Source organism: Porites lutea, chromosome 5 (genome assembly GCF_958299795.1).
Source record: "Porites lutea chromosome 5, jaPorLute2.1, whole genome shotgun sequence".
NCBI lineage: Eukaryota > Metazoa > Cnidaria > Anthozoa > Scleractinia > Poritidae > Porites > Porites lutea.
Genome location: NC_133205.1, coordinates 44,456,783 through 44,481,751, shown reverse-complemented (window position 1 = coordinate 44,481,751; position 24,969 = coordinate 44,456,783). Strand labels below are relative to the sequence as shown.

At 37.2% G+C, this 24,969-nt stretch overlaps 1 protein-coding gene and 1 long non-coding RNA gene across 2 annotated transcripts; both read left to right on the top strand.

The window, feature by feature from the left end:
• The first annotated feature begins 12,256 nt into the window (after positions 1–12,256).
• Positions 12,257–14,821, top strand: LOC140938593 (uncharacterized). Its single transcript, XR_012165546.1, has 3 exons — positions 12,257–12,307; positions 13,747–13,818; positions 14,765–14,821. It is a non-coding gene; the product is annotated as an uncharacterized lncRNA (long non-coding RNA).
• A 1,955-nt stretch (positions 14,822–16,776) lies between these two features.
• Positions 16,777–23,640, top strand: LOC140938433 (putative leucine-rich repeat-containing protein DDB_G0281931). The gene is made up of 7 exons (XM_073387912.1): positions 16,777–16,961; positions 17,853–17,924; positions 18,782–18,838; positions 19,236–19,456; positions 20,040–20,159; positions 21,019–22,524; positions 23,158–23,640. Exons 1-7 carry the CDS (start codon positions 16,777–16,779, stop codon positions 23,346–23,348), a joined length of 2,352 nt encoding a protein of 783 aa, XP_073244013.1. The 3' UTR covers positions 23,349–23,640.
• The last annotated feature ends 1,329 nt before the right edge of the window (positions 23,641–24,969 follow it).

Genomic DNA, 24,969 nt, shown 5'->3' with positions numbered 1-24,969 from the left:
GCCCACAGAATTGTAAATGCTCTCCATTTTGCGAAAAAGTCAGAGTGAAATGCCTTGAAAGAGTCGTAGTCAAATGCAATGGTGCTCACAAAGTACCAGACAGGATTCCTTCAAATGCGGTGATGCTGTAAGTTTCTGCAATGGTTAGTCTTGAGATACCAAATTTACTACTCGTTTCTCGTCTAATTAGCACCGATGCATTCGCGACGCATTATATGTAATTGTAGACATCGGCAAAGTTTAAGGCTTGTCAGGAACTACTTTTTTAACATTTCTTCTCAAAAGAAAAAACTAGAATTGCGTCTATCGCAGAACCTCGCGTGGCTCGGATCAAGTTTGTGTAACATTCCCGATTTGTTAATATACTCGATTTAATCCTCTTGTAGTAATCTCTCTGGAAATTCTCTAGAATCCATACAAGAAGATGCTTTTGAAAACCTCGTTTTACTGAAGAAAATGTAAGTACCATAATACTTTGATTATAAAATTTCTTCAGAATGTAACGAAACATCAAGATAGCACCTAAGTACAAGGTTTTCTTGAGAAGCTGTTTGTTGCTTTGTAACCCATAATATACCGACTGTATTTTTTCATGCGGTAAATATCTAAATTCATATATTTGACGGTCAGTAGGAATCATGTATTTTTCACTTTCATGACGTCTGACATCTTTTGGATGTCAAAGTCAATCCATTTAAAACAAAGTCTACATAAAAGCATTAGGTGGATTCACACTGGACTTTTCAAGTGCACTTGAAGTGCATTTGAAGTGCACTTGAGACTAACTTGTATGTGAACAGGTCCTTTTTCACTTGACTGATCTTGACTAGTCGTATTTAGTTGCCACAGAAACTTCAAAACTTCAAAGTGCCGAAGTGCGCTCTCAAGTAAGAACAAAACCTTCCTTGAGACTGCACTTATCCAATCAAAGCGTCCGAAGTTTATTATCAAAATGCCAATCATTTCGAGCCACAAATTTAATTTCACTCTCGCAAGCGAGCAAGCGAGCAAGCGAGCAAGCGAGAAATGATTGGTGAATAAGGATGCTTTCGACCACGAAATGTAGGTGGGTTTTTCTCAGTTCTGATTCATGAGCTAGTTCAGAAATTTCACGATTCCCGTTTTTCACTGTCTTCGACAGCGGAAAGGACGTTAGTGCAAGATCTGGCTGTGGAAACGAAATGAGCTAAATTCCACAAGAGCGATTTTCCTGTTGCGCGTTTCGTTGAATGCAGTTTATTCTTTTTTCAACTCGTTCAAGCCACTTTTTGGTGTCCACCTGCAGCAATAAGCAGTCATGATATAAGTCAACCTCGCGTCTCATGAAAGATACAGAAAGCAACCGGCTACATTCACTCAAAAAGAATCAAGCGAGCCAGAAGATTGCATACGAAAGGGAAGGAACAGAACAGCTCTAGCGTGAGAGTGGGGACAAAGTAAAAATGATTAAAGCGCTCATCGACTAAAAAGAGAGGAGAGATATGGAGTGACATTTACGACTAGCATAAAGATCGGTTTGTTGAAAGCGTTAGAACATCAGCCGATAGAAAGAATAAATAATCTGGAATACGATTTTAAATACTTGAAGCAACGAGCTGAAAATTCTGGCAAGGAGAGCTTGTAGAACGTCAAAGAAGGTTTCCCCTTACTTCGATTACTTAGGTAGAATCATCCGGCAGCCGTATTGTTATCCTTTTATTCCGACACTGTTCAAGAAGACTGTTGTCAATAAACGGAAAATCACGCTTTGTAATAGTTCTCCGGCTCTTGTCTTCGCAGACGTTTTGATTAAACACATGTGCGGCAGCGCTTTTTCTTGTGCTTATTAAATAATTAAACTCCTAGAGACGGATTAGTAATCCCGCCAAAACTGCTCACTTTAACTTTAGTGTGAACGCCATTTTTTTTACCAAAAAGCTTAGTGCACTTCCAGTGCTTTTGAAGCACACTTAAACCCAAGAGCACTTCAAGTGCACTTTAGGGACTAGTGTAAACCCACCTAATATTTCTTAACCCGCTATCGATTACTGCGTTTTTCCCCATGTTACGGAAACTGTGATTTTGTTTATTAAAGGATGACCAATAAAAACACATTCTTTTGAAATACCTTTATTTTTTGGCTGCGTATAACGCAAAATGTATATTTTTATTTTAGATTCATAAAGTTCTCCTCATCCAAACAACCCGTCCATTAAAAGCGGTTTAGTACTGCCCAGGCTCTAACTTTAAAATGACCATTTTTGACTGCAGTAATAGGAAAACAATCGCTTTACTAATTAATCAGCTTTAATATTCCATTTCTCTTCTCAGGGTCCTTTCCAAGAATCATTTGAGGTTAATTCCACCAAACACCTTCCGGAAACTAACATCACTAACGGTTGTGTAAGAATCGAATCTTTTGACTGTGTATATTGAGTTGTAGTAGAAATAAATGGCGGCTTCTAATAATGGACGTGAATCACGTGGATCATAATTTCCCATTAAAAACATTTGTATATATTTTTGAAATATTTGTTTTTCATTTCTACTGGACGGTGGGAGCCGGAGTGGCTTCTTTCATAAAAGCAACCTATTTGCATATAAAAGCCAACACTAGCTTAAATCCTACAACAACCTTGTACTACATGCATATTCACATTTTTTTTTTTTTGCGTACCTACCTATGACCTATAATGATAAGAACAAGTACTTTTAAAATATAACACATTTTGTAATTTTCCAGTTATCTTCAGAGAAACCTTCTACAAGGAGGGTTTTACCTTCCAAAAACAGTCACCTGGCTGTAAGTACATAGTTAAAAAGCAAAAGATGTAGTATCAAAATGAGTAAAGATATAAGAAAAATACATCCACACATACGTTTTATTGAGTCTCCCTTTACAGGCTTTTCAGACACAATGAAGTAATTAAATGCAATTAGATCTAGAATCTATGTATTCATTGAAAATTCTAGTAAAACAACAGAACAGATAAATAATAACTAATAACATTAAATATACAATTAATACACATTAAAAATACAATTAGCCAATCTACAAACTAGAAAGCTTATGAAAGATTATGCCTCGTCGAACTATGGATTACAAGTGAGCTATGATATGGTGTAGATTCTAAGGTGTAACGCCTAAAAGAGGTAATTTCTGATTTTTAGATCATGTAAGAATATTTTGGCTCTGAAAAATAGGCTGCCTATTAAAATTTTACTAAAGCATCTCTATTACTTGAACCGCGAAACAGATACTAATAAATAGTACAAAATAGCAAGAGGCAAAAAAAAGAAGACAATGGAATTAGTGCATAATAGTGCGCAGTATTCTACTACCTATTTCAAAGGTGAAGTAAAATCACTTAACCTTTGGACCATTCCGTCTTATCTGGTGTCATGCATATTTATTTTTTTCTCCTCAACTGGACTAAACAAGTATACCTTACTTTTGCATTACATTAATAATCCTTAAGATTCGGTCCTTTTTTTTTTTTGCAGTGAGCTTCAAAGGAATCGTTTATCGTACGACGATTTGCAAGTCATTCTAAAGGAGTTAAAACAGCTGGTCTTTCTGTAAGTTTTGACTTAATTAAGTTATGCAACAATTATTGAAAAACAAAACAAATAGAAACTGCTTTTTAAAGTGATACAGAACAGCATATAGAATGAGAACAAGACGTATTGAATGCAAAAAGGACTCATCTACTACTTACCTCTGTCAGCACTTTGACATGATCGGAATATTCGATACAATATAAGAGAAGCCTTTTAGATTCTTGAGGGACGCTTTAAATTTCTTAAAATTTCCCTGATAAGAAATTTTTATTTTGACGAAGTGGGGAACTACTCCAAACACCCTGCTTCAGAAAGCAGAGCGATTGAAGTAATGCAGAATAATGATGCCTTTTCTTCTCTCTCTTCGTGTTCCGCACAACACCACCAAAAATAGCGGACGTGCTCGGCGAAAACGGAACAGTATTAGACGAGGAAGAAAAGGCACTTAGCATAAAGTAGTTTTTGAACTAGAGAAAAAAGTCTTTGGTAGATTTTCTTTACGAAGAAAGCCAGAGGACTATTTCTGAATTTCTTAGTCGACATTTAGCTTCTGATGAGAACACCTTCCCTGTGCTTTTTGACATTTTATTCTCCAAAAAACAAGACTATTTCCAAATTTTGTTTTATGCTTTCTTTTATATGAAATAAATAAAAAAGAACAAAAACAAAATAAATAGTAAACAATATTATTTAACTTAGTAAACTTAAAACTTTATTCTCCAAACAGTTAACTAGTCTTTTAGATAAAAGCTAATCCGGAATTCCAGAATAAGGTAAATCGATTCACATGTACAACGCCAAATGCAAACGCGAATGGAAATGCAAACGCAAGGGAAAATACGTGGGAGCTACATTAGCGGGAATGCAAATGCAAAATCTTCTTTACTCAACCTTTATTCAAACATTTCTAGTGTTGCCGTGCTGTTAGATCTGACTGCAGCTTGGCGGCATTATTATAAGACTCAACAGTGCTGTAAATCAAAGTATCATCAGCGAAAGGGCGCATCCTTGACGTACAATTTTCTCCTAAGTGGTTAATGTATAAGAGGAACAAGAGGGGACAGAGGACTGTCTCATGGGATACACCTGATAGATCTGGCACTTCTGGGGAGTTGCACCCATCAACGACAACTGACTGGCTTCGACATGTAAGCCATTGTGTTAGCCAGTTGTTAAGAACACCGCGTATATGGCTTGCCATAGTAGCGCAGTTTCATTAATTTAGGAGGCGCTGGTGCGAACCCGAATCGAATGCTTTCAAAAAAGTCCATGAAGTCAGTTTGCTCACCTTTGTCAAGGGAAGCAGCTATTTCTTCTACTGTAGAAATTAAGCTGAGTTTCACATGAAAATTTTCCATAAAAATGGATCAGTCGGGCGATGGGAAACGAAGCATTAAATTGGGATGGCCAGAACCAAAAAATAACGAGACCATTTAAGGATCTATATATCTTACTGGATTTGATAAAACGCGGCTAAAGAAATTTCAAGTGTATTTTAACAATTTGATATTTAAGAGGAATGGGAAGCAGTTAAAAATCACTAGCTAAGGCTAAACAATGACAACATTATTGCTGTCAATAGACGGTAAAGTTCTCTCGCAGAAGTAACAGGATTTTGCGATGAAATAAACAACATTTGAGACGTCCAGAAATTGTAATCTTTTAGTCAGTCAAACCGTGATGCCCATATCTCAGTGTCGGCCGAAAACAGATTAAGAATCCACAATCTTTGAGCACAGAATAGGCTTTCTGAGACAAAATCCCCTAAACTTAACACTCACAAAGCGTTTTTATGCTCGGCACAAAGTATTCTAGTAACACGAGCTCAACCGCACATACCTGAGATTTGTCTGTCAACACTTTCGGTAAATCACACAATAAATGACTTTCGCGGCAATCACAACACTTCTCAAAACCACTCATAATATTTCCACACCTAACACGGGCGAAACATCATCAAATTACTCCGTAAAACTATCGCTTTCTCCACATAAATTTTCACACGAAACTTTCCTCGACTCACTGACAGTCGATTTATTCAAGATCCAGGATGTAAACCAGCGGTTGAAAAGGAAACATAAAGCCCCCGTCTTCAAAACAATTTTTTACTAAGTCTTTGGCCTGGTCAGAAATCAGCATGAATTTCCATCTCGCCGAGTAGATTTCAACCCTAGAACCTACTTTGTGAGGCCAAAGACTTGTTACTGCCAAAAACAAAGCTCGCAATATCCAATCTTTCCGTCTCAAGCCCGGGATCAGTCTTTCACCCGTGTAGCCCGAATGAGACGAAATGCGAGAAGATATTGGACGCAGCAGACTTTGCCAGATGTGAGAATTGTTCCTTCATAAGGCATTGCCCGCTCGAGGGACCAGCAATGTAAGAATTGCCCATGAAATTTTAAATTTGAAAGGTTTAGATTAAACTGACGTTAATTTGCTCTCTCCAGGAATCTTGGCTTTAACAACATCGGACCAGTTCTGACATCAGATATATTTGCTGGCTTTTACAAAGTGAACTTTCTGTGAGTTGCAAAATTGATAAATTTCAACTTCACAAAAAAGTACACGTTTCAAAGTATGTAAGGGATATAACGCAATAGGCTCTTTGCATGACTTGATCACGTGATCAACTTTAGGTAAACACGAAAACAGTTAACTTTTGAAAAATTTTGCCACCATAAGCTGAAAAGCATATTAAAATTAGGTAACCTGAGGATTTTCAGCCGTATACAGCTATTTTGAGAAAGGTTGTCGGATAAAGTGCACGCGACAACCACGAAAGTATTGTCGGTTGTTTTTGAGTACACTGTTTTTCAAGGAAATTTGAAAGAATGGCAAGAGAGGCCATGGACACATGCCTGTGAGTGCTTAAGGAAAGCAACAAAAGTAGGTTCCACAGCTGCAGTGTCAGGAACTGTGTGTTGATCATATCCCATATTACCTTTCGGGATTGTCGCGTGCACATTTTTTCCGACAACCTTTCTCGAAATAGCTGTATCTCAAAAGCAGCGATTGCAACTGCCGCCGAAAGTTGGAAGCATTTGTTTGAGAAAAACAACTTTTTTTTGCCATCCAGTCACACTTGCCTGGTTTCCATACAAATCCTTGTAATTTCAAAACTGTCATGAAATATTTCTTAAGCATTACTGGGCTCAAAACGCCTTTTAATTCATAACAGGTAATTTGAACTCTTAAATGCGTAAGGGAAAGATATAACAACAGTTTAAAAATTTTAGAATTTACAAGGATTTGTATGGAAAACCATGCAAGCGTGACTGGATGGCAAAAGTTATTTTTCGCATACAAATGCTTCTCGCTTTCGGCGGCAGTTGCAATCGCTACTTTTGAGATATACTGTTGAAAATTCTCAGGTTACCTAATTTTGATATGTTCTTTCAGCTTGTGCGAACAAATTTTTCAAAAAGTGAACTGTTTTCGTGTTTACCGAAAGTTGATCACTTGATCAAAGTCATGCAAAGAGCCTATTAAACAGTACTTTTGAATCTTCACTCAATTTGGTGCATTTGATAAAAATTCTTAGTCATTTCTGGCTTTTAGCCGTGTGTATGGTATAAAGGCGAAACGCACTTAAGAGCCAGGTATAAATGACTGTGTTGTTTTTTTGTTTTTTTCTCCCTCTAGAAGTTTACGTCGTTGTCGCCTTGAGAGAATCGAGAGTGGAACTTTCAGAGCAATGCAAAATTTAACATCCCTGTGAGCACATTTTTCATGGCCTATTTGTCACAGATATACCAAACTTGTGGTATTAGAGAGGCTAGGAGTCACGTTTACGGCAAATGGCATACGAGAATTTGAAACACTTGAACAAATTTTTTCATGTACTTGTTGTAAATACAGGGGAATCAGTCGATTCACGCCAGCTTTGTCCATACGAATTGTTCTGAGCTCCTTTTATCTGCTAAGTTTCCATTTTGGGAATTTCTCAATCTGAATCTGATGCGTTTTACCGTTTGCCGTAAAAGTGACTTTAAATCTCTCTATTTTTGCTTAAAATGGCATCGGCCGAACGTTTTCCACTCATAGTGTCGTGGAAGTAAATCATTTCGGGTTAGCCCAGTATTATATGCTTCAGGCCTGTAGCAAGGTTTTTTTACGGGGAGGCGCGATCTAGGGAGGAGGCGGACCAAACGAGAACGGAGGAGCAAGTCTCCAGGGGAACAAGGTTGTCTGAGACTGTATTGCGAACGTTTTGAAAAACATGATATTTCTGAAATTTTGGATCTTCAAAATTGATTTTTTTGGCCAGGAGATAACTTTATCATTATCTGTTAGACGGTGAATATGCATAAGCCAGTGAAGAGAACCTCTATTGTGCCGCGAGTATTACTTTTCTGGTAACAAAAACAGCAGATATTTTAAACTATGCTCAAAGACAAAGGGCTATTCAAAAAAAGAAGAATTCAAAGAAAAGACCCTTTAGTCTGGTTTGTTCCGCCTCAAGGGTTGTTCTGATACCTGGTAACTAAATTTCAATGTGAACAAATTTGAAGTTAAAGTTTGAATTAAATCTTTAACTGGTCAAAGCTAAGCGTAAAGCTCACAAGAAAACCATTGATACTCTTTCAGGCTTGGTCCATGCAAAGCCGTTTGAGGAATTTATGAACTATCGATCGCGCGGCTACGGACTGAGCCGTATGACAGTACGATCTGGCTCTCTCTACTCGTAAGGTGTCTTTTCATCGGTCGGAGAAAACGGCATTAACACAGCATTGTTTGTCATTATTTCCATTGTTTTAGATTACGGTAACAAACCATTTCGTTTTAAGGGTTAGAAGAACTGCTACATGACCTCTCTCTCCGGAAGGAAGAAAAATAACATGGCCGCAAAATAGATCCTTTTGGGTTTTAAAGTTCTCCTTTATTAACAACCGTTGAACCTTTATTTCGGCAAACAAACAGTTTAGTTGAAAAAGGCTTCTACAAAAGTCTCAAAAGTACATCTCCTTTTCGATTTTAACTTGCAATGTCGGCCAATTTACGCAACTTTTTAAACTTCTGGATCAGTTTTCGTTTGCTTCTGCTTTGAAAATGGAATAATAATTACTCAGAGGCAATACAGTGTAAAGATCTGTAGAGGAAAACAACAAAAACTTGCCAACTTATGAAAAAAATGTACTTTAAAAACGAACTAAAATATTCAAAACGCTCTCGTCACGTGACTGATGTCGTCATGCCCCTCTTTTGGTCATTACAAAAACTATCAGGTAGAACATTACTTTCCTACAAATTTTCACTGCCGTGTGATAAAAAGTCGACCCTCTACAGCCCTCAGCCTAGTCTCCCGACTTTTTCGCTCATGTTCATTGTCCCCTTCAATTTTAAATGCCTGACGTCAACTGGTTATTTTTGAAATGCCCCAAACAACCAAAACTTCAAAAATGCTATTTATTTTTAATTCGAAAATGACATCTTTTCACAGCAATGAAAAAAGCTAATTCGGCAATAGTTGTGGTCTGTCATTCTTCTACGTATAAAATTGTAGAAGTTATAAAGCTTTTTAGAAAAATTGCCTTAAAGGATTCTGGGATAGTTTTTATGATAATTATAATTTACTTTTATAATCATAATTATTATTATTATCATCATCATTATTCATTCACAATGTTTCTAGTGGGTTCTGAAGGAGAATACCTCCACTTACACTTTCTTAAAATCTTTGGCCTATTTCTCGGCAAAGATTTCCTTGCAGATACTCCTCCAAAAGTAGATAAAATCCATCGAGCGATATCCATAGCGTATTTTTGTATTTCTTCCGATTAGATTTAGCAAAAAATCAGCTATTTCGTCTTCGAATAGCACTCGTGAATAAACAGCTTGTTGGCAGCTTGGCGATGGTTTGTTGCCTTAGCACTTACCAACCTCGATCGTTTCCAATCAAGCATACCATCGATCAATCTCGTTTCTATTCAAATATACCATAGAATCGATGGTATATTGCTAGCATCTTCCAAATATGGTAAGTGCCAGTTGGTTATGAAGAATTAGCTGCGGGATTGGAGCCAATCAGAAAAAGGCGAAATATTTTGAATGAATAATGATAACGCTATAAATCCTTGAAGCAATGTAGAGTTGATGAAGGTTAACAGTAAGTAAATTCAACTATTAAAAGCATTTTGACATCCCAAAGTTTACTTTGTGCAACCATTTATAACGCTCAATGTCTTTTCCTATTTGCAGTGACCTGTCACATAACGACTTGTTTGAAATACAACCGGGAATGTTGGAAGGAATTGGCGATAAACTAACCAATTTGTAAGTTAAACAACTCAACGCTCGGGTGGTGAGAGCAAAATCATTCCCCCGCTGATATGATATTGGACACACTGAATTTTTTGAGGGTTTGAAGATCGTTTGAGCGCTGTTAAATGAGCGCAAAATGTTAGCAGTAACTAGTCCGTTTTCGTCACGAACCATAATTAACAAAGAAAGACGCCTTGACTAGCAATCACAGCGAACAAAACGACCCCTACAAAGGTTCTCATTACATTGTGTTCGTCTTAACTTCAATTGCGAGCCCATGCGATTTTTCGCTCTGGCGAAATTTCGGCAAAACAAAATTTCAATTCTGCAGAAGGAAAATTTCGCCAAGAGAGCAGCGAAATTTATGTTGTTCAACGAAAGTTCGCTGGCGATTTAACGAAATTCGTAGCGAACTTTCGTCAAATTTTCCAGGAAACAAATGACAAAATTCGGCAAACTTTGCTTTCACTTCTTTTGCATAGTTTTGCACATCATAATAACCTACGGACGATAGCCGATGGGACATTTAGACGATTTGGTGGATTTGACACAATGTAAGTAGTTACAGACTGCCGCTGCAAAGAGCACGACTGTACTGAATGATACATAGGCAGGAGTCCATAAGCAAATAACCCATGATTTGTTTGAGAATGACGAAGCAGCAGTTGTCCCTTTCGTAAACGGTCGCTATCATTTTTAAGACTCTAAGAAAACTTTTGAGAGTCAGTTTCTATTAAAAAGAAAGAAAATCGTAACGCAGGGTCAAACCCAGACCTTTCGTATCCTTATCTCTCTCCCTTTAACTACACTTCCACTACCGCACAGACCCGCCAAAATTCCAAAAAATTTAGCAAACTGTTTTTCTTAACTTATACATCAATAACAGGTGATCCTAGCCTTTTCCAAAACTTTTAACTTAATCCAGGAAATATATTACATCTATTATGAGTATAGGCTTGGTTACCAATGGGGGCATCAACCGTTTAAAATAGCAAAGACCGTTTAAGAAAGGGAAATAGGCGACCCAGCACCATATCACCCCCTTCAATTTTGTTAACGACAAAGCACCCTTATTCTAAGCCTTAATAATAACAATATTGTCTTTATTCACTCGATGGAGTGTGTCAACAAGGTTAAGTAATTAACGCCCTTACAGTAAGTTTTTCTCATAATGGTATTCATTGAAAAAAAATCCTATTGAAAATAGTACTTGTAGTAAACATCTACTGTAACCGGGACCACCTAAAAAAAATTTGACCAATCCGCAGAGTACATTGAGTATATCACTCCTTCATGAACTTTCTTCTGCGAGATCAAAAGGTCACGTCGTCAATTTTGTCTTGGTGGCGCCAGTCACAGTAGCCGCACACTAAGACGTTCAGTGTACTCTTAGGTAACTGATCATTCCTTCCTCTTAGTGTAAGGGAGTTCACTTTGATTTGGATCAAAATTGAAAGTACAGAAGGCAAGAGATAGCACTGAACCTTATTCTGTGCGACTACTGTGGCTAGTTTTCCTGAAAGTCATGGAAAATGTTCGTATCACATTAAGAGAAGATATCCTGGATAATGCCAAACCTGTATTCTTTCTTAAAATGTACACCCCTTCCAAAGCAGACACAAGAATCACAAAAAACAATAATAATGAAATAAATAAATAATCTATATTTTACAACGGCCTTTTATGGAGAAATGGCACTTGCAAAGATTAGAGGGTTTAGAAACATTGTTTGTTTGTTTTTGTTTTTGTTTTTGTTTTGTTTTTTTTCAGACGTTTGAATAATAACCAATTGAGGTCGGTACCAGACCTCACTGGCCTCACTTCTCTTAAAACAATGTATGTATGTATGTATGTATGTATGTATGTATGTATGTATGTATGTATGTATGTATGTATGTATGTATGTATGTATGTATGTATGTATGACTATAAGAAAAAAAGGAAATTAAAGTTAATATCGTTGCTATAATAGCAAAGTTTCGAAGAAGTGCGAAAGATCTTGAGGTTTAAACTGGTCAAAAGATACTTTTAGAATACACCTTCTTACAGTTCAGAACGTATAATGTAAAAAATATATCATTGCCCGATCTGTAATCTTACTTCTTGCAACATTCGTACTCACTTAATGTAGCAACTGAAGATGGATGATGTTGAAAACAATTTTTGGAGTTGCAAAATTCTAAAATCGTGGGGCTTCTTAATAACTTACATGATTAAGGATTTAGAATACAGGACAGGGCTGCTCGAGAATTTTGATGATTATCTATCAAACTACTTTGAAAACTCTCACAATGCCAAAGGGATGGTGAAAAGTCTAAAGTGGGGTACCACATACCGACCCAGAATTGATAGCTAGTATAATAGTGTACTTGCACGCTGTAAGACGTATACTTCTAAGAGTTCCTTCTTGCCTTTGTATTTTTTTTTCCAGTGACTTGCAAGAGAACCAAATAAAGGATATATCAGCATTCGTAGAGTCAGGAAATACAATCAACTTTATATACTTGTAAGACAAATGCTTCAAAAGACTGTTTTTACTCTGTTTAAAAAAACTCACTGCACGGTAGCGCAGAGTGTGGATTGTAGAACTTTCTTGCTATTTCTCTTTCGTTAAAAAAAATATCTCGACTCATTTATGTCACACCATGATCACAGTTTAGGATATGAAGAAACTCCAATTTTTAAGGTGCTACTAGTAAATTTACTTCTAAGTTACAACCTTATAAAATACACCGACAGTAACAAGAATTTTCATACGTCTGGACTGTTCACAAACTGAAATTAATATATTTTTGCTACATTCCTGGACACTTGAATTTCTGGGGCGTTTTCCAATTCACACAGGTCCATCCCTCCCCTCACCCCACAAACTGTTGGACACTTGTATCCAGAATTTTTTTCGAGTTTCAACTTTGTAAAGGGTGGAGGAGGGAGAACTGCAAGAAATTTTCGAAAAAGATGCACCGTTTAAAAGGGAACTTAGAAGGGCTAGAAAAATATGAATATTTCAGCACTGCTCCAAGGACTTTTGTCCAGAATTGTAGCTTGTAAACAAAGGTACGTTTGCAGTTCGCTAACTCACCATAGATTTGGCCCCGTGCAAACGAACGCAAAATTGTTCGCCAACAACTCTCTCATTGTGGGATATTACATGTTGCGTCTGTTTGCACATCGTGTTGCATGTTATTGCATGTTTTTGCGCTGCAGGTCCCAACATTGTTGGGAGTTGTTGCATCCGTTTGCACACCAATGTCATCGCGAACGCAACAACTCCCAACATTGTTGGCTTAACATTTGTTGGAGTTGTTGCGTCTGTTTGCACGTAGCTTAAAAGAAACGTTACGTTTTAACACCAACTGCTAATAGCACAGAGGGCAATCGCAGAGGGTTGAATTGTGGCAACAATTTATTAAAAGCCTAGAACTGAAGTTATACGTCAAAATGTCTATAAAGCACATTAATAAATAATTAGAGGAATAAATAAAATACAAAAAAATAATTACTTGAAGCACACACTTATTTAACTAGCTGAATTACAGATAGGAACAGGAACAAGACATGATTACAGACGACGCTGTTTTTTTTTTTAAGAAGAATTGTTGAGCGAGGATTTTCGGAAATTTACTACTACACTACTTTTATTAATTACTTTATAAAATAAGCCGGCTTAAGGCCTTCTGGAAATGTGCAGGTGTTAAACAAAATTTAAAATTCTGTCAATCAGAAACTGTATGTTTTGCGTTTTTGCACCTGTTATGTAATCACTCGACAGTAGTCACATCCGGGACATTAAACAATGTTGTTTACCATGTGGTTGCCTAGTTCAGTCGTGTAGACATAACAATACCCGATTGCAAAAATACTTTTCTATGTGACAAATGTATATGAAATACTTTTCTTTGCCCAACATTTTACTTATAGTTCATTTGTAACTATCTCTTCCAGGACACTGGCTTATAATCAAATTGAACAACTGCCGATCAATTTGTTTCGGAAAATAAGTGTGACAGAAAGTGTGTAAGTACTACATGAGCAAACTACAAAAGTAATATATAAATACGACTTGGAAAGGAACCATGAACTCGCAAGCCAGGGGCGTAGCCAGGATTTTTCAAGTCGTAAGCACAAATCCCCCTGCTTCCTACCACCCCCAAAAACAACTTTTTCATATTTTATACATCCAGCTTAAAAATTAAAGTCTGGTTTATTAATAAAATCGTCGCGGTTAGAAATAAGCGAATTACGAAATTGTTTTACAAAGATATAGATATTAATTTTAAAAAAAGTTTTTTTTTTCAACTTAAACTAATTACACCGTGTTCAAAATGGACTGGGCCTTACAATTATGAAAAGATAATACAATAAATTAGATAAAAAACTAGAAACTAGAAATATATATCAAGTTATACATTAAATTCCCATAAGTTTCTAAATTACATGCCATGAGTATAAAGGCACATCGCCTTGCTGCTATCAGTGCCCTTTTCTCATCTATTCGCTAAATGTGTCGGTCCACCGATGAGTCAAGCGTCTTTTCTTTGGAAATTGACATTTCGGTGTGAAAAGGAAAAAGGTCGTTGTTTTAGAAAAAATACACTACTTCAAAGAAAATAGCAGAGTTAATTGAAGATTGAGGATAATTTAGTTTTAATTTATTTTCCTCTTTTTATTTGATGTAATTATATTTTTTTACCCTAGGCATTTTTTTAGGTACGTACCCTATGCCCCTGCAAACTATTTACAATTTTACTGACAAATGCAGTTACGACAATTAAAAACTCTTGTTATGTAGCCATCTGGAACATTTTCTCATTGGTGCAGAGATACGCAGTTTGATCATCGAAGTAGGTTTTTGCCACGAAATAGTTGATCAAAAGACATTTCTAAGAACAACACCAATATTAAATCATTCTTTATTTGTATCCCGATATTAAATGTTAACTAATTTGATACTTTGTCGTAGCGATCTTTCTTTCAACAAACTTACCGTACCAGACAACCTATTTCTTGGAGGCCAGGAGTTTCTCTTTTCGTAAGTAAAAAAAAATTCAAAGTATATCTTTTAAGTGCAAAATGAAAAGGAATGAATAAAAATAATGAACAGTCCAGGAACGTCAAAGTTGTTGCATGTACAGTCAAACCAGGTCAAGTGTCCTCCACCTCCACCCCATACATTCTAGTATGGACTGACTATTTCAAAGAATGTTTTCAGCATTCACGCATGTGTAATGATTATTCTTCTTGAGCTCAATATAACTGTTTTCATAGAAACTTAAGAAGATTTTTTAATCCACCGAAGAGATCATAAATGCATGCAATAAAACAGATTTCACTTCTATGCTGGCTCTTTGGGGCTACGCTCCACTTGGTTTGATTGTAAAAAGTTTTTTTTATTCATAGTTACACAGCACTCTCGTCTGCGTGGTTGAGAATGATATGTAACGGTCTGACTGACTGACCGACCGTCTACTTGAATCTGTTAACTTAAAACTTTTGCAAAAAAACACTTTCAAATTACTTGACTGCATAAAGTGTATTTTAACATTAACCCTTTGGGCACGGTTCCTCGAACGATGGTGAAGTATAATCCAAGATTAAGCCAGATTTCAAGCACGGTTTTCGCGCCTAAGAACAAGCAACTCGAGATTACAAAATACTGTCGAGCTTTACTACGAGAAAACACAAAAGTTACTCTAAGAAATCCATAGGAATGTAAAATACAAAAACGGAACAAAAATTTAATCCTGGATTAACACTAATCGGCCTTTTAGAAACGTGGCCCTGGTGCACGAGAACGCAACATGCTTACTATTATACATATTTTCAAATTTTAGATTAAAGCTTGAATTAAAGTGCTCCAGAAGTGGCTTTGTAAGGCAAAGATTTTTATATTTTTTTGTACAAGCTATACCTAACTTGCTCCGTTTTTTCAGGGAGCTGATTTTAAGCTTCAACCATGTTTCCCGTATAAGTCGCCAAACGTTTGCTAACCTTTCCAGGCTATCGACACTGTAAGTTTTGCTCATTATTGCTGTAAATTTGTTTATATTGAAAGCAGCAGCTGTAAGACCCAAAATAGCTTTTAACATATTTTAATGCACCTTCGCAGGTCAATGATAAATAATTATCTGAAGTTTATTCCCCGCGATGCTTTTGCCGATCTCAGGAAGCTAACTTCTTTGTAAGTAATAAGACTATAAAGTGTTGATAAATTCTGGAGGTAAACTTTTTCCACATCCACCTTTCTCACTTTATGAAGAACTCGCTATTCGCACAGATATTAAATAACTCAAGCCAACAGGAGAGGGGAAATATTCTTGCTACCAGTCAATCAGCAAATTTAATTTTAAAAAAAAACTTTATTTAAATGGAGGGCTATTTTCTTGCTGGTTACGGTTTATCACTGTATTAATGCGCTCCAACATATTTCTCTTTACACAGCATTAGAAGTTTTCTACTAAGATGTTCGAAAACTGAAAAGATCGCGCGAATTAAAGCTGGCTTTTCTATTTTCCTTGATTCATGGAGGCACCCTGATCTGATCAACTCAACTTCCAGGCATGCCACTGCGGGGTTCTATCTAGGGTATTTGAGGGGTAGAAGCTCCCCCCCACCCCGCCCCCAAAATGCCCAGCTTTCATCCCAAAAAATATTGTTATCATTACAGTATATAAGTAACTATATCGGAAAAATCATCCAGACGCAACGAGGTCAGTGCACACTCTGTAACATTTCTCAAAATTGTGTTTTAAAATGCACCAGATTGCATCTCAGCGCATATTCATTTCAAAAACTTTCCGGGAGGGGGCATGCCACCGGAGCCCGGTTTTAAGCTCGTGGCCTTCGGCCACTGGAGACTTCTCCCCCAAACGATAAATCCTAAATAGAAACACTGGCCAGTGATAACAACTGGGATGGCCTTTGTTGACCTTGTTGCCGACGACGAAACAATATCCCAGGTTGTAACGGTGGAATATGCCGCAGGAATTTTGGCGGCATATCAGAGCCAGTCTCATGTTAAGAACCACCCATAAACGCAACGGTCTGTGTAAAAAAGCCAAAATATATTTTAGGTTCATATTTTACAGGTTTCTACACGGTAATTCCATCAAAAGCATTGATCTCAACGCATTCCGTGGTCTCAATAAACTCAGTTCACTGTAGGTATTTATGCTTTAAACATTTCCGTCCCCTGCCCGTTGTGCAACAAAACTATTTATAAACAGTATTCCTATAGAGCGTTTGCCATGAAGTCACCTGCACCATATTGGTTGCCCAATGCAATCCTGTGGAAGTTGAACCTTTTTCTTATGAAAAACTTTCTTTCTTTTTTCCCAAAGATTTGCATAGCTGCTGGTAACGTGAGTGAAAGGCTCTATTTATATTCCGATTCGTAAGAGGCCTGTTTGTTGTATATCTTACAGGTTAAATTTGATTTCATGTTAAAACTTTTTAACCTAGGTTAATAGTCCAGTTTCGAATTAAAAACTACCGCTGATTACCTGAAACATTACGACACATTCATACAGGGTTAACCTTAACATAACGTAAAATATTTGGAAATTTCGGCAAGTAAGTGTTTGAAATTTGAATAAAAACAATAGACAGAGTAATAAACAGGTCTTTTTCTCGTTGGAATTTGTGAATATATTACTAGCGAACTCGAAACTGGACTATTCTCAATTTCTTTTGTCTCCTAAGGCTAGGAGACAAAGGAAGTTACGAACCAATCTAGGTAAAATGAAAATTTTCCAAAATATTCCAAATCGTTACATTGGCCCTAATTATAAGACAAATACAATAACACGCTAGCTGGAAATAAATACGTCCACAATGTCTATAGAGTTTAGCAAAAAAGAAAATAAAAACCTTGGTATTCTAGTTCTGTGGGAAATGCTTGATAGAGTTGCTGTAGGCTAGATGGTTTGCTGTATTACCTTCACCTCCATTCTCTTTTATTGAACCCAGACGATAAGGAGTCCAAATCTTGAGACAAAAGCTGTTAACTTGGTATTTACTCTTCAAAATATCCCTTAATTGTTATCTTACAGGACACTCTTTGATAATCCTTTAACTTATATACCAGATGGGATATTTAGGGATATGACCTCCAAGACTAAAGTGTAAGTTCCTATATAGAATCCAGTTATTACTTCTTCGTTTAGCTAATAAGTATTTTAAAATACTAAAAGTTTTTGTGGTGTTGTTTTAACCTGTTTCGTTTTGTCTTTTGCTTTGTTTTGTGTTTTTTTAAATTGGTTATGTCAGGATGTGGGTTGTGATTATTTCTAAGGCCTGTTTCAAACGTCGTGCTACTGCCGTGCCAAGCTGGCTCGACTGCACTCGACTGCAGCTCGACACTAGTACGACTTAGTTTCAGACGTGGAATTTAATTAGGTCGAATAGAACGGCAGTTGGCGAAAACAAGACAAAAATTAAGAAGCGGTTTAGCAAACATTTAAATGTATTCTAATGTATTTATAATTTATGAATTGAGTTCGGCACGGCAGCTTGCCGTGCTACACGGCAGTAGCACGAATTGGTTTCCAACGTCGCCTTACTACCGTGCTAACTTCGAATTTAATTCGATCAATTTAGTTCGGCACGGCAGTAGCACGACGTTTGAAACGGGCCTAAGGTGTTTTTATTTTATGGCGGCTTGTTCAGGAGACTTGAATTTCGAAGTGTTTTTTGTGGTAAGAACGTATGCCTCCCGACTTTTCTTGACGCTCACTCGTACCTAGCCACCTGTAATTGCTAACCCCACACTTCTAATTTGCTCCGAGGTCCCTAAGATCAAGATAGTGTGAATAAAAAAAATTATTGTAGCCATGGTACTGAAAATAAACATTTATAATAAATATATATATCACACGAGCCTCAGAACGGCTAACTCTCGCAAAGAGAAAGAAAACTCCATGCAATTCCAATGACAATTGATGTAATTCAGTAGCAACTTTTACAGTGTTATTTCTCGCAGGTCTGTAACTTGTGGAAACCTATATCAGCTTCCTGCCGGAAATTATACATCAGTAATGTAAGTGAACAAAAAGAGTATCGAAAAGACCACCCAAATTCTCGTCCAGGTTTTCGCGTCTTCCAAGGGTGACTTTTGTAACCCTCTTTGCAATAATTTGCCGAAATATGACCTGAAAAATCTTCGATCTATGCAAATTCAGTCGCCCTCTCAATTATATGCTCCCACAAGTATGACTACTTCTGATCGAATTACATTCAAGATTCTATTTCTAATCTTTAAGGCTCTACGCAATCAGTCTCCCTCATTCATTCAAGATTTGGTAACTAGCTACTTACTGCTTTAAACTTTCTGGTCATCTTTTACAACACATCCTATTCCTGTTAACAGTCAATCTGTAGTAATCTGGTCATGATCTCGCCGAAATTAATACTGTTTCTTATTTCTTGTGCTTCAGTGAGTGCGCTCCTTCGGCTGTTTTTCACCTGCTCCGCCTTGATGAGCAAACGTTCAACCTTGACAGTTTTGCACGTTCAGGTTTTGTGTGCCCCAAATGTACACCAGGTATTGTTATTGCATGGAGATGTTCTAACTGCAGTCTTTGTCCGGTTGGTTACTATGCCGTCGATACCTCCAAACAAGTAAACATGTTTGGTTCTTGTGAAGAGTGTCCTGCAGGTGATATATTTTACTAATTTTAATATAATATAATTTTTATTTAATATCGTTAAATCTATTTTAAAATAGCATTGATCTGTTCATGAAGGTAGCACGTTATATTGTACTTAGTGTTTATACAATCACAGTCTGACTTTTCAAATTGGATTGAACTTTTCCACAATGGCTACCTTTCACAGAGGCACGTTTCTTTCGTCCGTGCTTGCAACAATAAGCTTTATTTGCATGACCATAACAAAGTATTACAGTATTGCAAAAGCTACTTGAAATTACTTATTGATTCCTTGTAAATTAAACATTTAAAATAATTTGACATTTAACTTGCATTCCATACATACTTGTACACCCTAGTTTAACCTCTACAACGGCAACGGCAACAGCCATTTAACTTCATAATGGCCTCTCTATGAAGACCATCTATACTATATAAAAAGAACTTCACGGCGCGGCTCATTTCGGATTACTTCTAGTCAACGCACCTGCACGCACAAATAAGTATTGTGGCGTTAATTTTCTTTTATCTTTAAAGACAACCGTTCAATACAAATTTTTAGTACTTTTATTTTTTACAATTACCTAACAGGAGGCTTTTACCAAGACCAAATGGGGCAGATAGACTGCAAGCAATGCAGCTTAGGGACTTTCGTCTCCAAAGAACGACGTCCGGGTATCCGTGCAACTGACTGCTGGGCATGTCCGTACGGTAGGAACCATCATAGTCAATATTATTTTCTCACTTAGCGTAAGCGTCATCGTCATCACCTTACTATAAGCAAAAACACCCTTTTACTATCGCTCGCTATCACTTTTAGTTTATTATGACCAGCTCTCCGGGCAATAACTCAGCTTTTTTATTCCTCAATGTACCATCGTCATCGTAATAACCTCCCTTTTCTTACCAAACTTGCCTTAATCACCTCCATGTTAATTATCTCTTTAGTCTCCACCTTTTGAGAGTTCAATAAATCAAATTGCTGACGAGAAAGTAATTTCTACTTGTAGACTAAAAGAAATTGCTTATTTTGTTGTTGTACACAAGTCAAGGACAAATTAATCAAACTCGGGAAATGCAATTAACCATTTTCACATTGCCCATAATACACACTGTCTACCCCTCAAAATTTTGCATAAACGCTGCAATATCTCTTGGGACGACTACAATATCCAAGAGAAATTGGAAGACAATGGTTGTGGAGAACTGGGAGATAAACAGGGTGTATTTTAGGCATTCTGATAATGACATATTCCTGGGTGTTTCAATAAAAGATACCATTAAAAAAACTGTAAATCACACAACATCACATCCCGGGAAATAATTTCTCTCTTTGATTCGATAAGTTTTGGTTTTCGTGATACTTGAAATTAACTTTTTGAGTGTTATTGTGGACGTCGTAGGCTTTATGAGACCCTTTCTCGGTGGAATCACCTGATTGAAATTTTAAGTTTCATTCCTGAATCAGATCGAGATAGCGACAGCAGCTTTAAGTTTTCACAAAAACATTTTTATCTAAAGTTTTAGTTTTTCCGAAATTATCCCTTATCAATTGTTTTTCTTTGAACAGGGACGCTCTCGAACGAACATGCTGGTTATCGCGCATGCAAATGCCTGCGTGGATTTTACCGTTTGGATCGTTTTGGCCCATGTTCAGAATGTCCAGCTCATGGTATCAAATGTGTTGACGATACAGCAATACTTGCACCTAATTATTTCTGGAAATGGGCCAATCAAAGTAGCAAAGAGTTCTACAAGGAGTTTGTTCGCAACATCCATAGTTTTGGTCCTGGTTACGACGATTCATACTCCAAATTTACTATTTCACTGCCCAAACCAGTAAAATGTCCTTTTGCTGGGTCCTGCAAGGGAGGAATAGATTCAGAGTGTGAAGAAGGATACCAAGGAAACTTGTGTGCTACGTGTTCTCATGGCTACTACTTACGATTTAATTTCTGTTTGAAATGTCCTGGATTCTTGGTTTCCATAATTTCATCATTGGTGGTTATTGGAGTCTTTATTCTGATGTTCGCAATGGTTCTGTGGGGAGACTCCAAAAAGACAGAAAATAATCGTACTGTTGCAGATATCATCATGTCCTGCTTCAAAATTGTCATCGGGTTTTACCAGGTTATTTCCGGTGTTTTCTCGGCACTGACCAGAGTTCATTGGCCAGTTACTCTGATCGCAATGGATAAGTTTCTGAAATTGTTTGATGGCAATATTTTTCAATTTGCACCATGGAGTTGCGTCTATTCTCAACTTCGACTTAACCCGTTCTTAAAATTCATCTTGGTTCTTTCTGTTACCTTTGTTGTCGTTTCTTTTGCCTTTGTTTACATGTTCCTTCAATTGCTGTACATCAAAGGCAATAAGGATCGTCCAGAGAGCGAAAAGCTACGTGCTCTATCTAGGTTGAAGAGGTCCTGCTATCGGAACATTTTCCTGTTTCTGCTGGCATCATATCCCATGACAAGTAAAACAATTATCCAAATTCTTCCTTTTCCGGGCGCATGCGTCAAACATTGCTTTTCAGATGAAGGAAGCCAGTGTATCTCTCTCATGAAGGCTGATTACTCCATCCAATGCTTTACTCCCCAACACAAGAAGTATTGGCCACTTGCTGCCGTGTTTTCCATATACCCTGTGGGATTTCCTTTGATGATACTGCTACTTATTTACAAAAACAGACAATCGCAGCGTAATGAGGAACTTTGTTTTGGATTAAAAGTCTTTTTTGAGAACTACAAGAATAAATTTTGGTTCTGGGAGGTAACAGAGATGTACAGAAAGCTGATACTTATCTCACTGATTTTCCTTTTTGGTTCTGAGGGAGTATCCCAGATTGGTCTGACTCTGCTGGTCGTGAGTGTCTTTGGTGTGGCCTACACATTCTTCCGCCCGATAAAAGGCAAATTTGAAGATCTTCTGCAAACCTTTGTTCTGTGGGTTATCTTCTTTGACGTTTGTCTCGGAGCAATGTACAGCACCTCTGACGTCACCGAAGATAATGACTCCTTGATCGTTAACATCCTGTTCGTCATCCTCAACAGTTCTGTGCTGCTGGTTGCTGTGGGTAAGTCTCATGATTATTCAACTGCTAGTTTCTGATTGACTCAATGAGCATTGCCCCTTCTGGCTCGTTAAAAATTAAAACCTTAGCTTCTCTTTAAGATTCGCATAGCGGAAGCTAACAAAGGCAGGAGAAATAAAAAGTTCGAGGAGGAAGAAAGGAGAAGAGAGAAAAAGTAATATTCGCACTGTTAGTTTTTATATTGGCCACTTTGCAGATAGTTTTTGGCCAAAAGAAGACCCCTTGACAGAAGAGGTCTATTTGCTGGAAACGTTTTCGAAAACCAAGGTAGACAAAATTAAACAGGGATTTTATGCCCCAGCACGAAAAAAAATTAAATGCCACTCTTTTATCTAGAACGATTGCAATTAATCTAAAATTTTTAATCTTGCTAATTTAAATATCAGTATGATGTCTTAGCTTCCATTCGCCAAAATTTTGTTTGTTGAAGCTAAGAAAGTGTTACTTAACGTTATGTCAATAGAGAAAAGAAAATCTAATCGTGATCCACTTTCAACATACTAATTTGAATGGTCGATTTTGTAAATCGTCTAGACAAATTAGTGGTTGAAAGTGGATCCCAATTAGATTTTTCTTTTCTTTATTGACGTAACGTTTTTTAACTTCCATTTTTAGGCAAAGGGATTGCGCACTTATCGTTTGTTTACAAGAAGGTGTCATCATGTGTGATACATTGCATCAAACTGATTCAGCGTGGATTTGCATATATCAAGAGAAAAAGTGCCAGCTGTTTTCAGACGGTCTTTGGCCCAAGATCAGAGCCATTTGACTTACAAAGGCATCTTTTGATCCAGGAGTTCACTTGATAAACACATGACGGCGTACCTAACGGGGTACTACTGAACGCCATAAAGAAACGAACTCTTAAATGTATCTTGGACGCTAAATAAGGCTATTTTTAATTGTGTCCAATATAACGAAATTCGTGTGGTTTATTGTTTCGTAATCATAGAAACACATTTGATAGCGTGGGTTGTATCCTTGTTCAATGGTAGTTTAAATAGGGCATTGCGAAAAAGACCATAATATTCTCAAATTGGCTTTTAGGTAGTGCCTCATGTAAACGTCACTTTTGCATTATCTTGCATTAACAAATATTAAAAAGACAGGCAATAACACTAAAAATCGTGTCAAACACTAATGTGAGAAGTACGTACCTTAAACTACCAAACGTAACCATAATGAGACTCATGGCACGTGTGGAACCTCGAGCAGAAACAGACAATCAACGAAATTCCCAATGAACTACTTGCATCACTGCAAAATGCGTCACAACACTTGTTGCCTCAGCTCCTCTATGTATTTGGTAACTCTCAGTCAGGTTAAGAGGTGTTGCTTTCATTGCAAAATTACAAATTGTGTCACTGAATAAACAAGATACATGTATCATCTGCATTAAGGCCTAGTTCAAACGTCAAACTTTACATGTGCCGAGCCTAATTATTAGGTTCGGCACATGTAAAGTTGGACGTATGAATCAGTTAGGAACGGCACTTTTGTATTTGGGTCGACTCTGCCGTTCTATTCGACTGAGCTTGTCGAATAGAACGGCAAAAGATCGACTTCGATTCATAAGTCGAACTTCACATGTGCCGAATCTAATGCATAAATTATGTTAACGTACGTGTTTTTCAATATAGCCGCCCTTCTGATTGGCTGTTTAGTGGGTTTTCGCGCCTGTGGGGACAGAACTCACAGAGGCGTAACGACGGATACCAGCATTCACGTTGTAGGTTTTTAGACTGAAACTGGACAGTTTAAAACGGCCTTCTAAAAAGTTTCTTTTCTTTATATCCATAAAGAAATCGTAACGTACTATAAAATTTATGGCCTTACTTTATTTTGTCCAAAATCAGGATCACGATCTCCTCAGCTTTCTCCTTGCCATAACAGAACACAAATCACACTAAAATCAAAACAAGAATTTCCAGGCTTGGTGAATTTTATTTTTTGGAGTTTATTTCCCTATTTTAAGCAGTGAGGGCGATATTTCTTTTCGCCACAAATTAGGTTCGGCACATATAAAGTTCGACCGTCTGAACCGGGCCTAAGAAAACTTTTGTGAAAAGAAGATCAAGTGAAAATGAAGAAATGATCGTCGCAGTGAACACAATTTATACAATTGCGTAAAGAAGCCTGAAAAAAATTCAGGACTTCAACGGGGTTTGAACCCGTGAACTCGCGATACTGGTGCGATGCTCTACCAACTGAGCTATGGAGCCATTGACGTTGGGAGCAGGTTAATTGTGGCTTCATATGTTCCCGTGAAAGAAATGAGTGTTAATGATATATGAAATAAATCATATATGAACTGCGGAAATGAAATGAAAATGAAGAAATGATCGTCGCAGTGAACGCAATTTAGGCAATTGCTGAATTTTTTTCAGGCTTCTTTACGCAATTGCATAAATTGCGTTCACTGCGACG

Coding starts and splice junctions, on each gene's coding strand:
- LOC140938433 (XM_073387912.1), top strand. CDS start 16,777: ATGCCGCAGGAATTTTGGCGGCATATCAGAGCCAGTCTCATGTTAAGA. Junction 19,457..20,039: donor TTGTGAAGAGTGTCCTGCAG/GTGATATATTTT, acceptor ATTACCTAACAG/GAGGCTTTTACCAAGACCAA. Junction 20,160..21,018: donor CTGCTGGGCATGTCCGTACG/GTAGGAACCATC, acceptor TTCTTTGAACAG/GGACGCTCTCGAACGAACAT.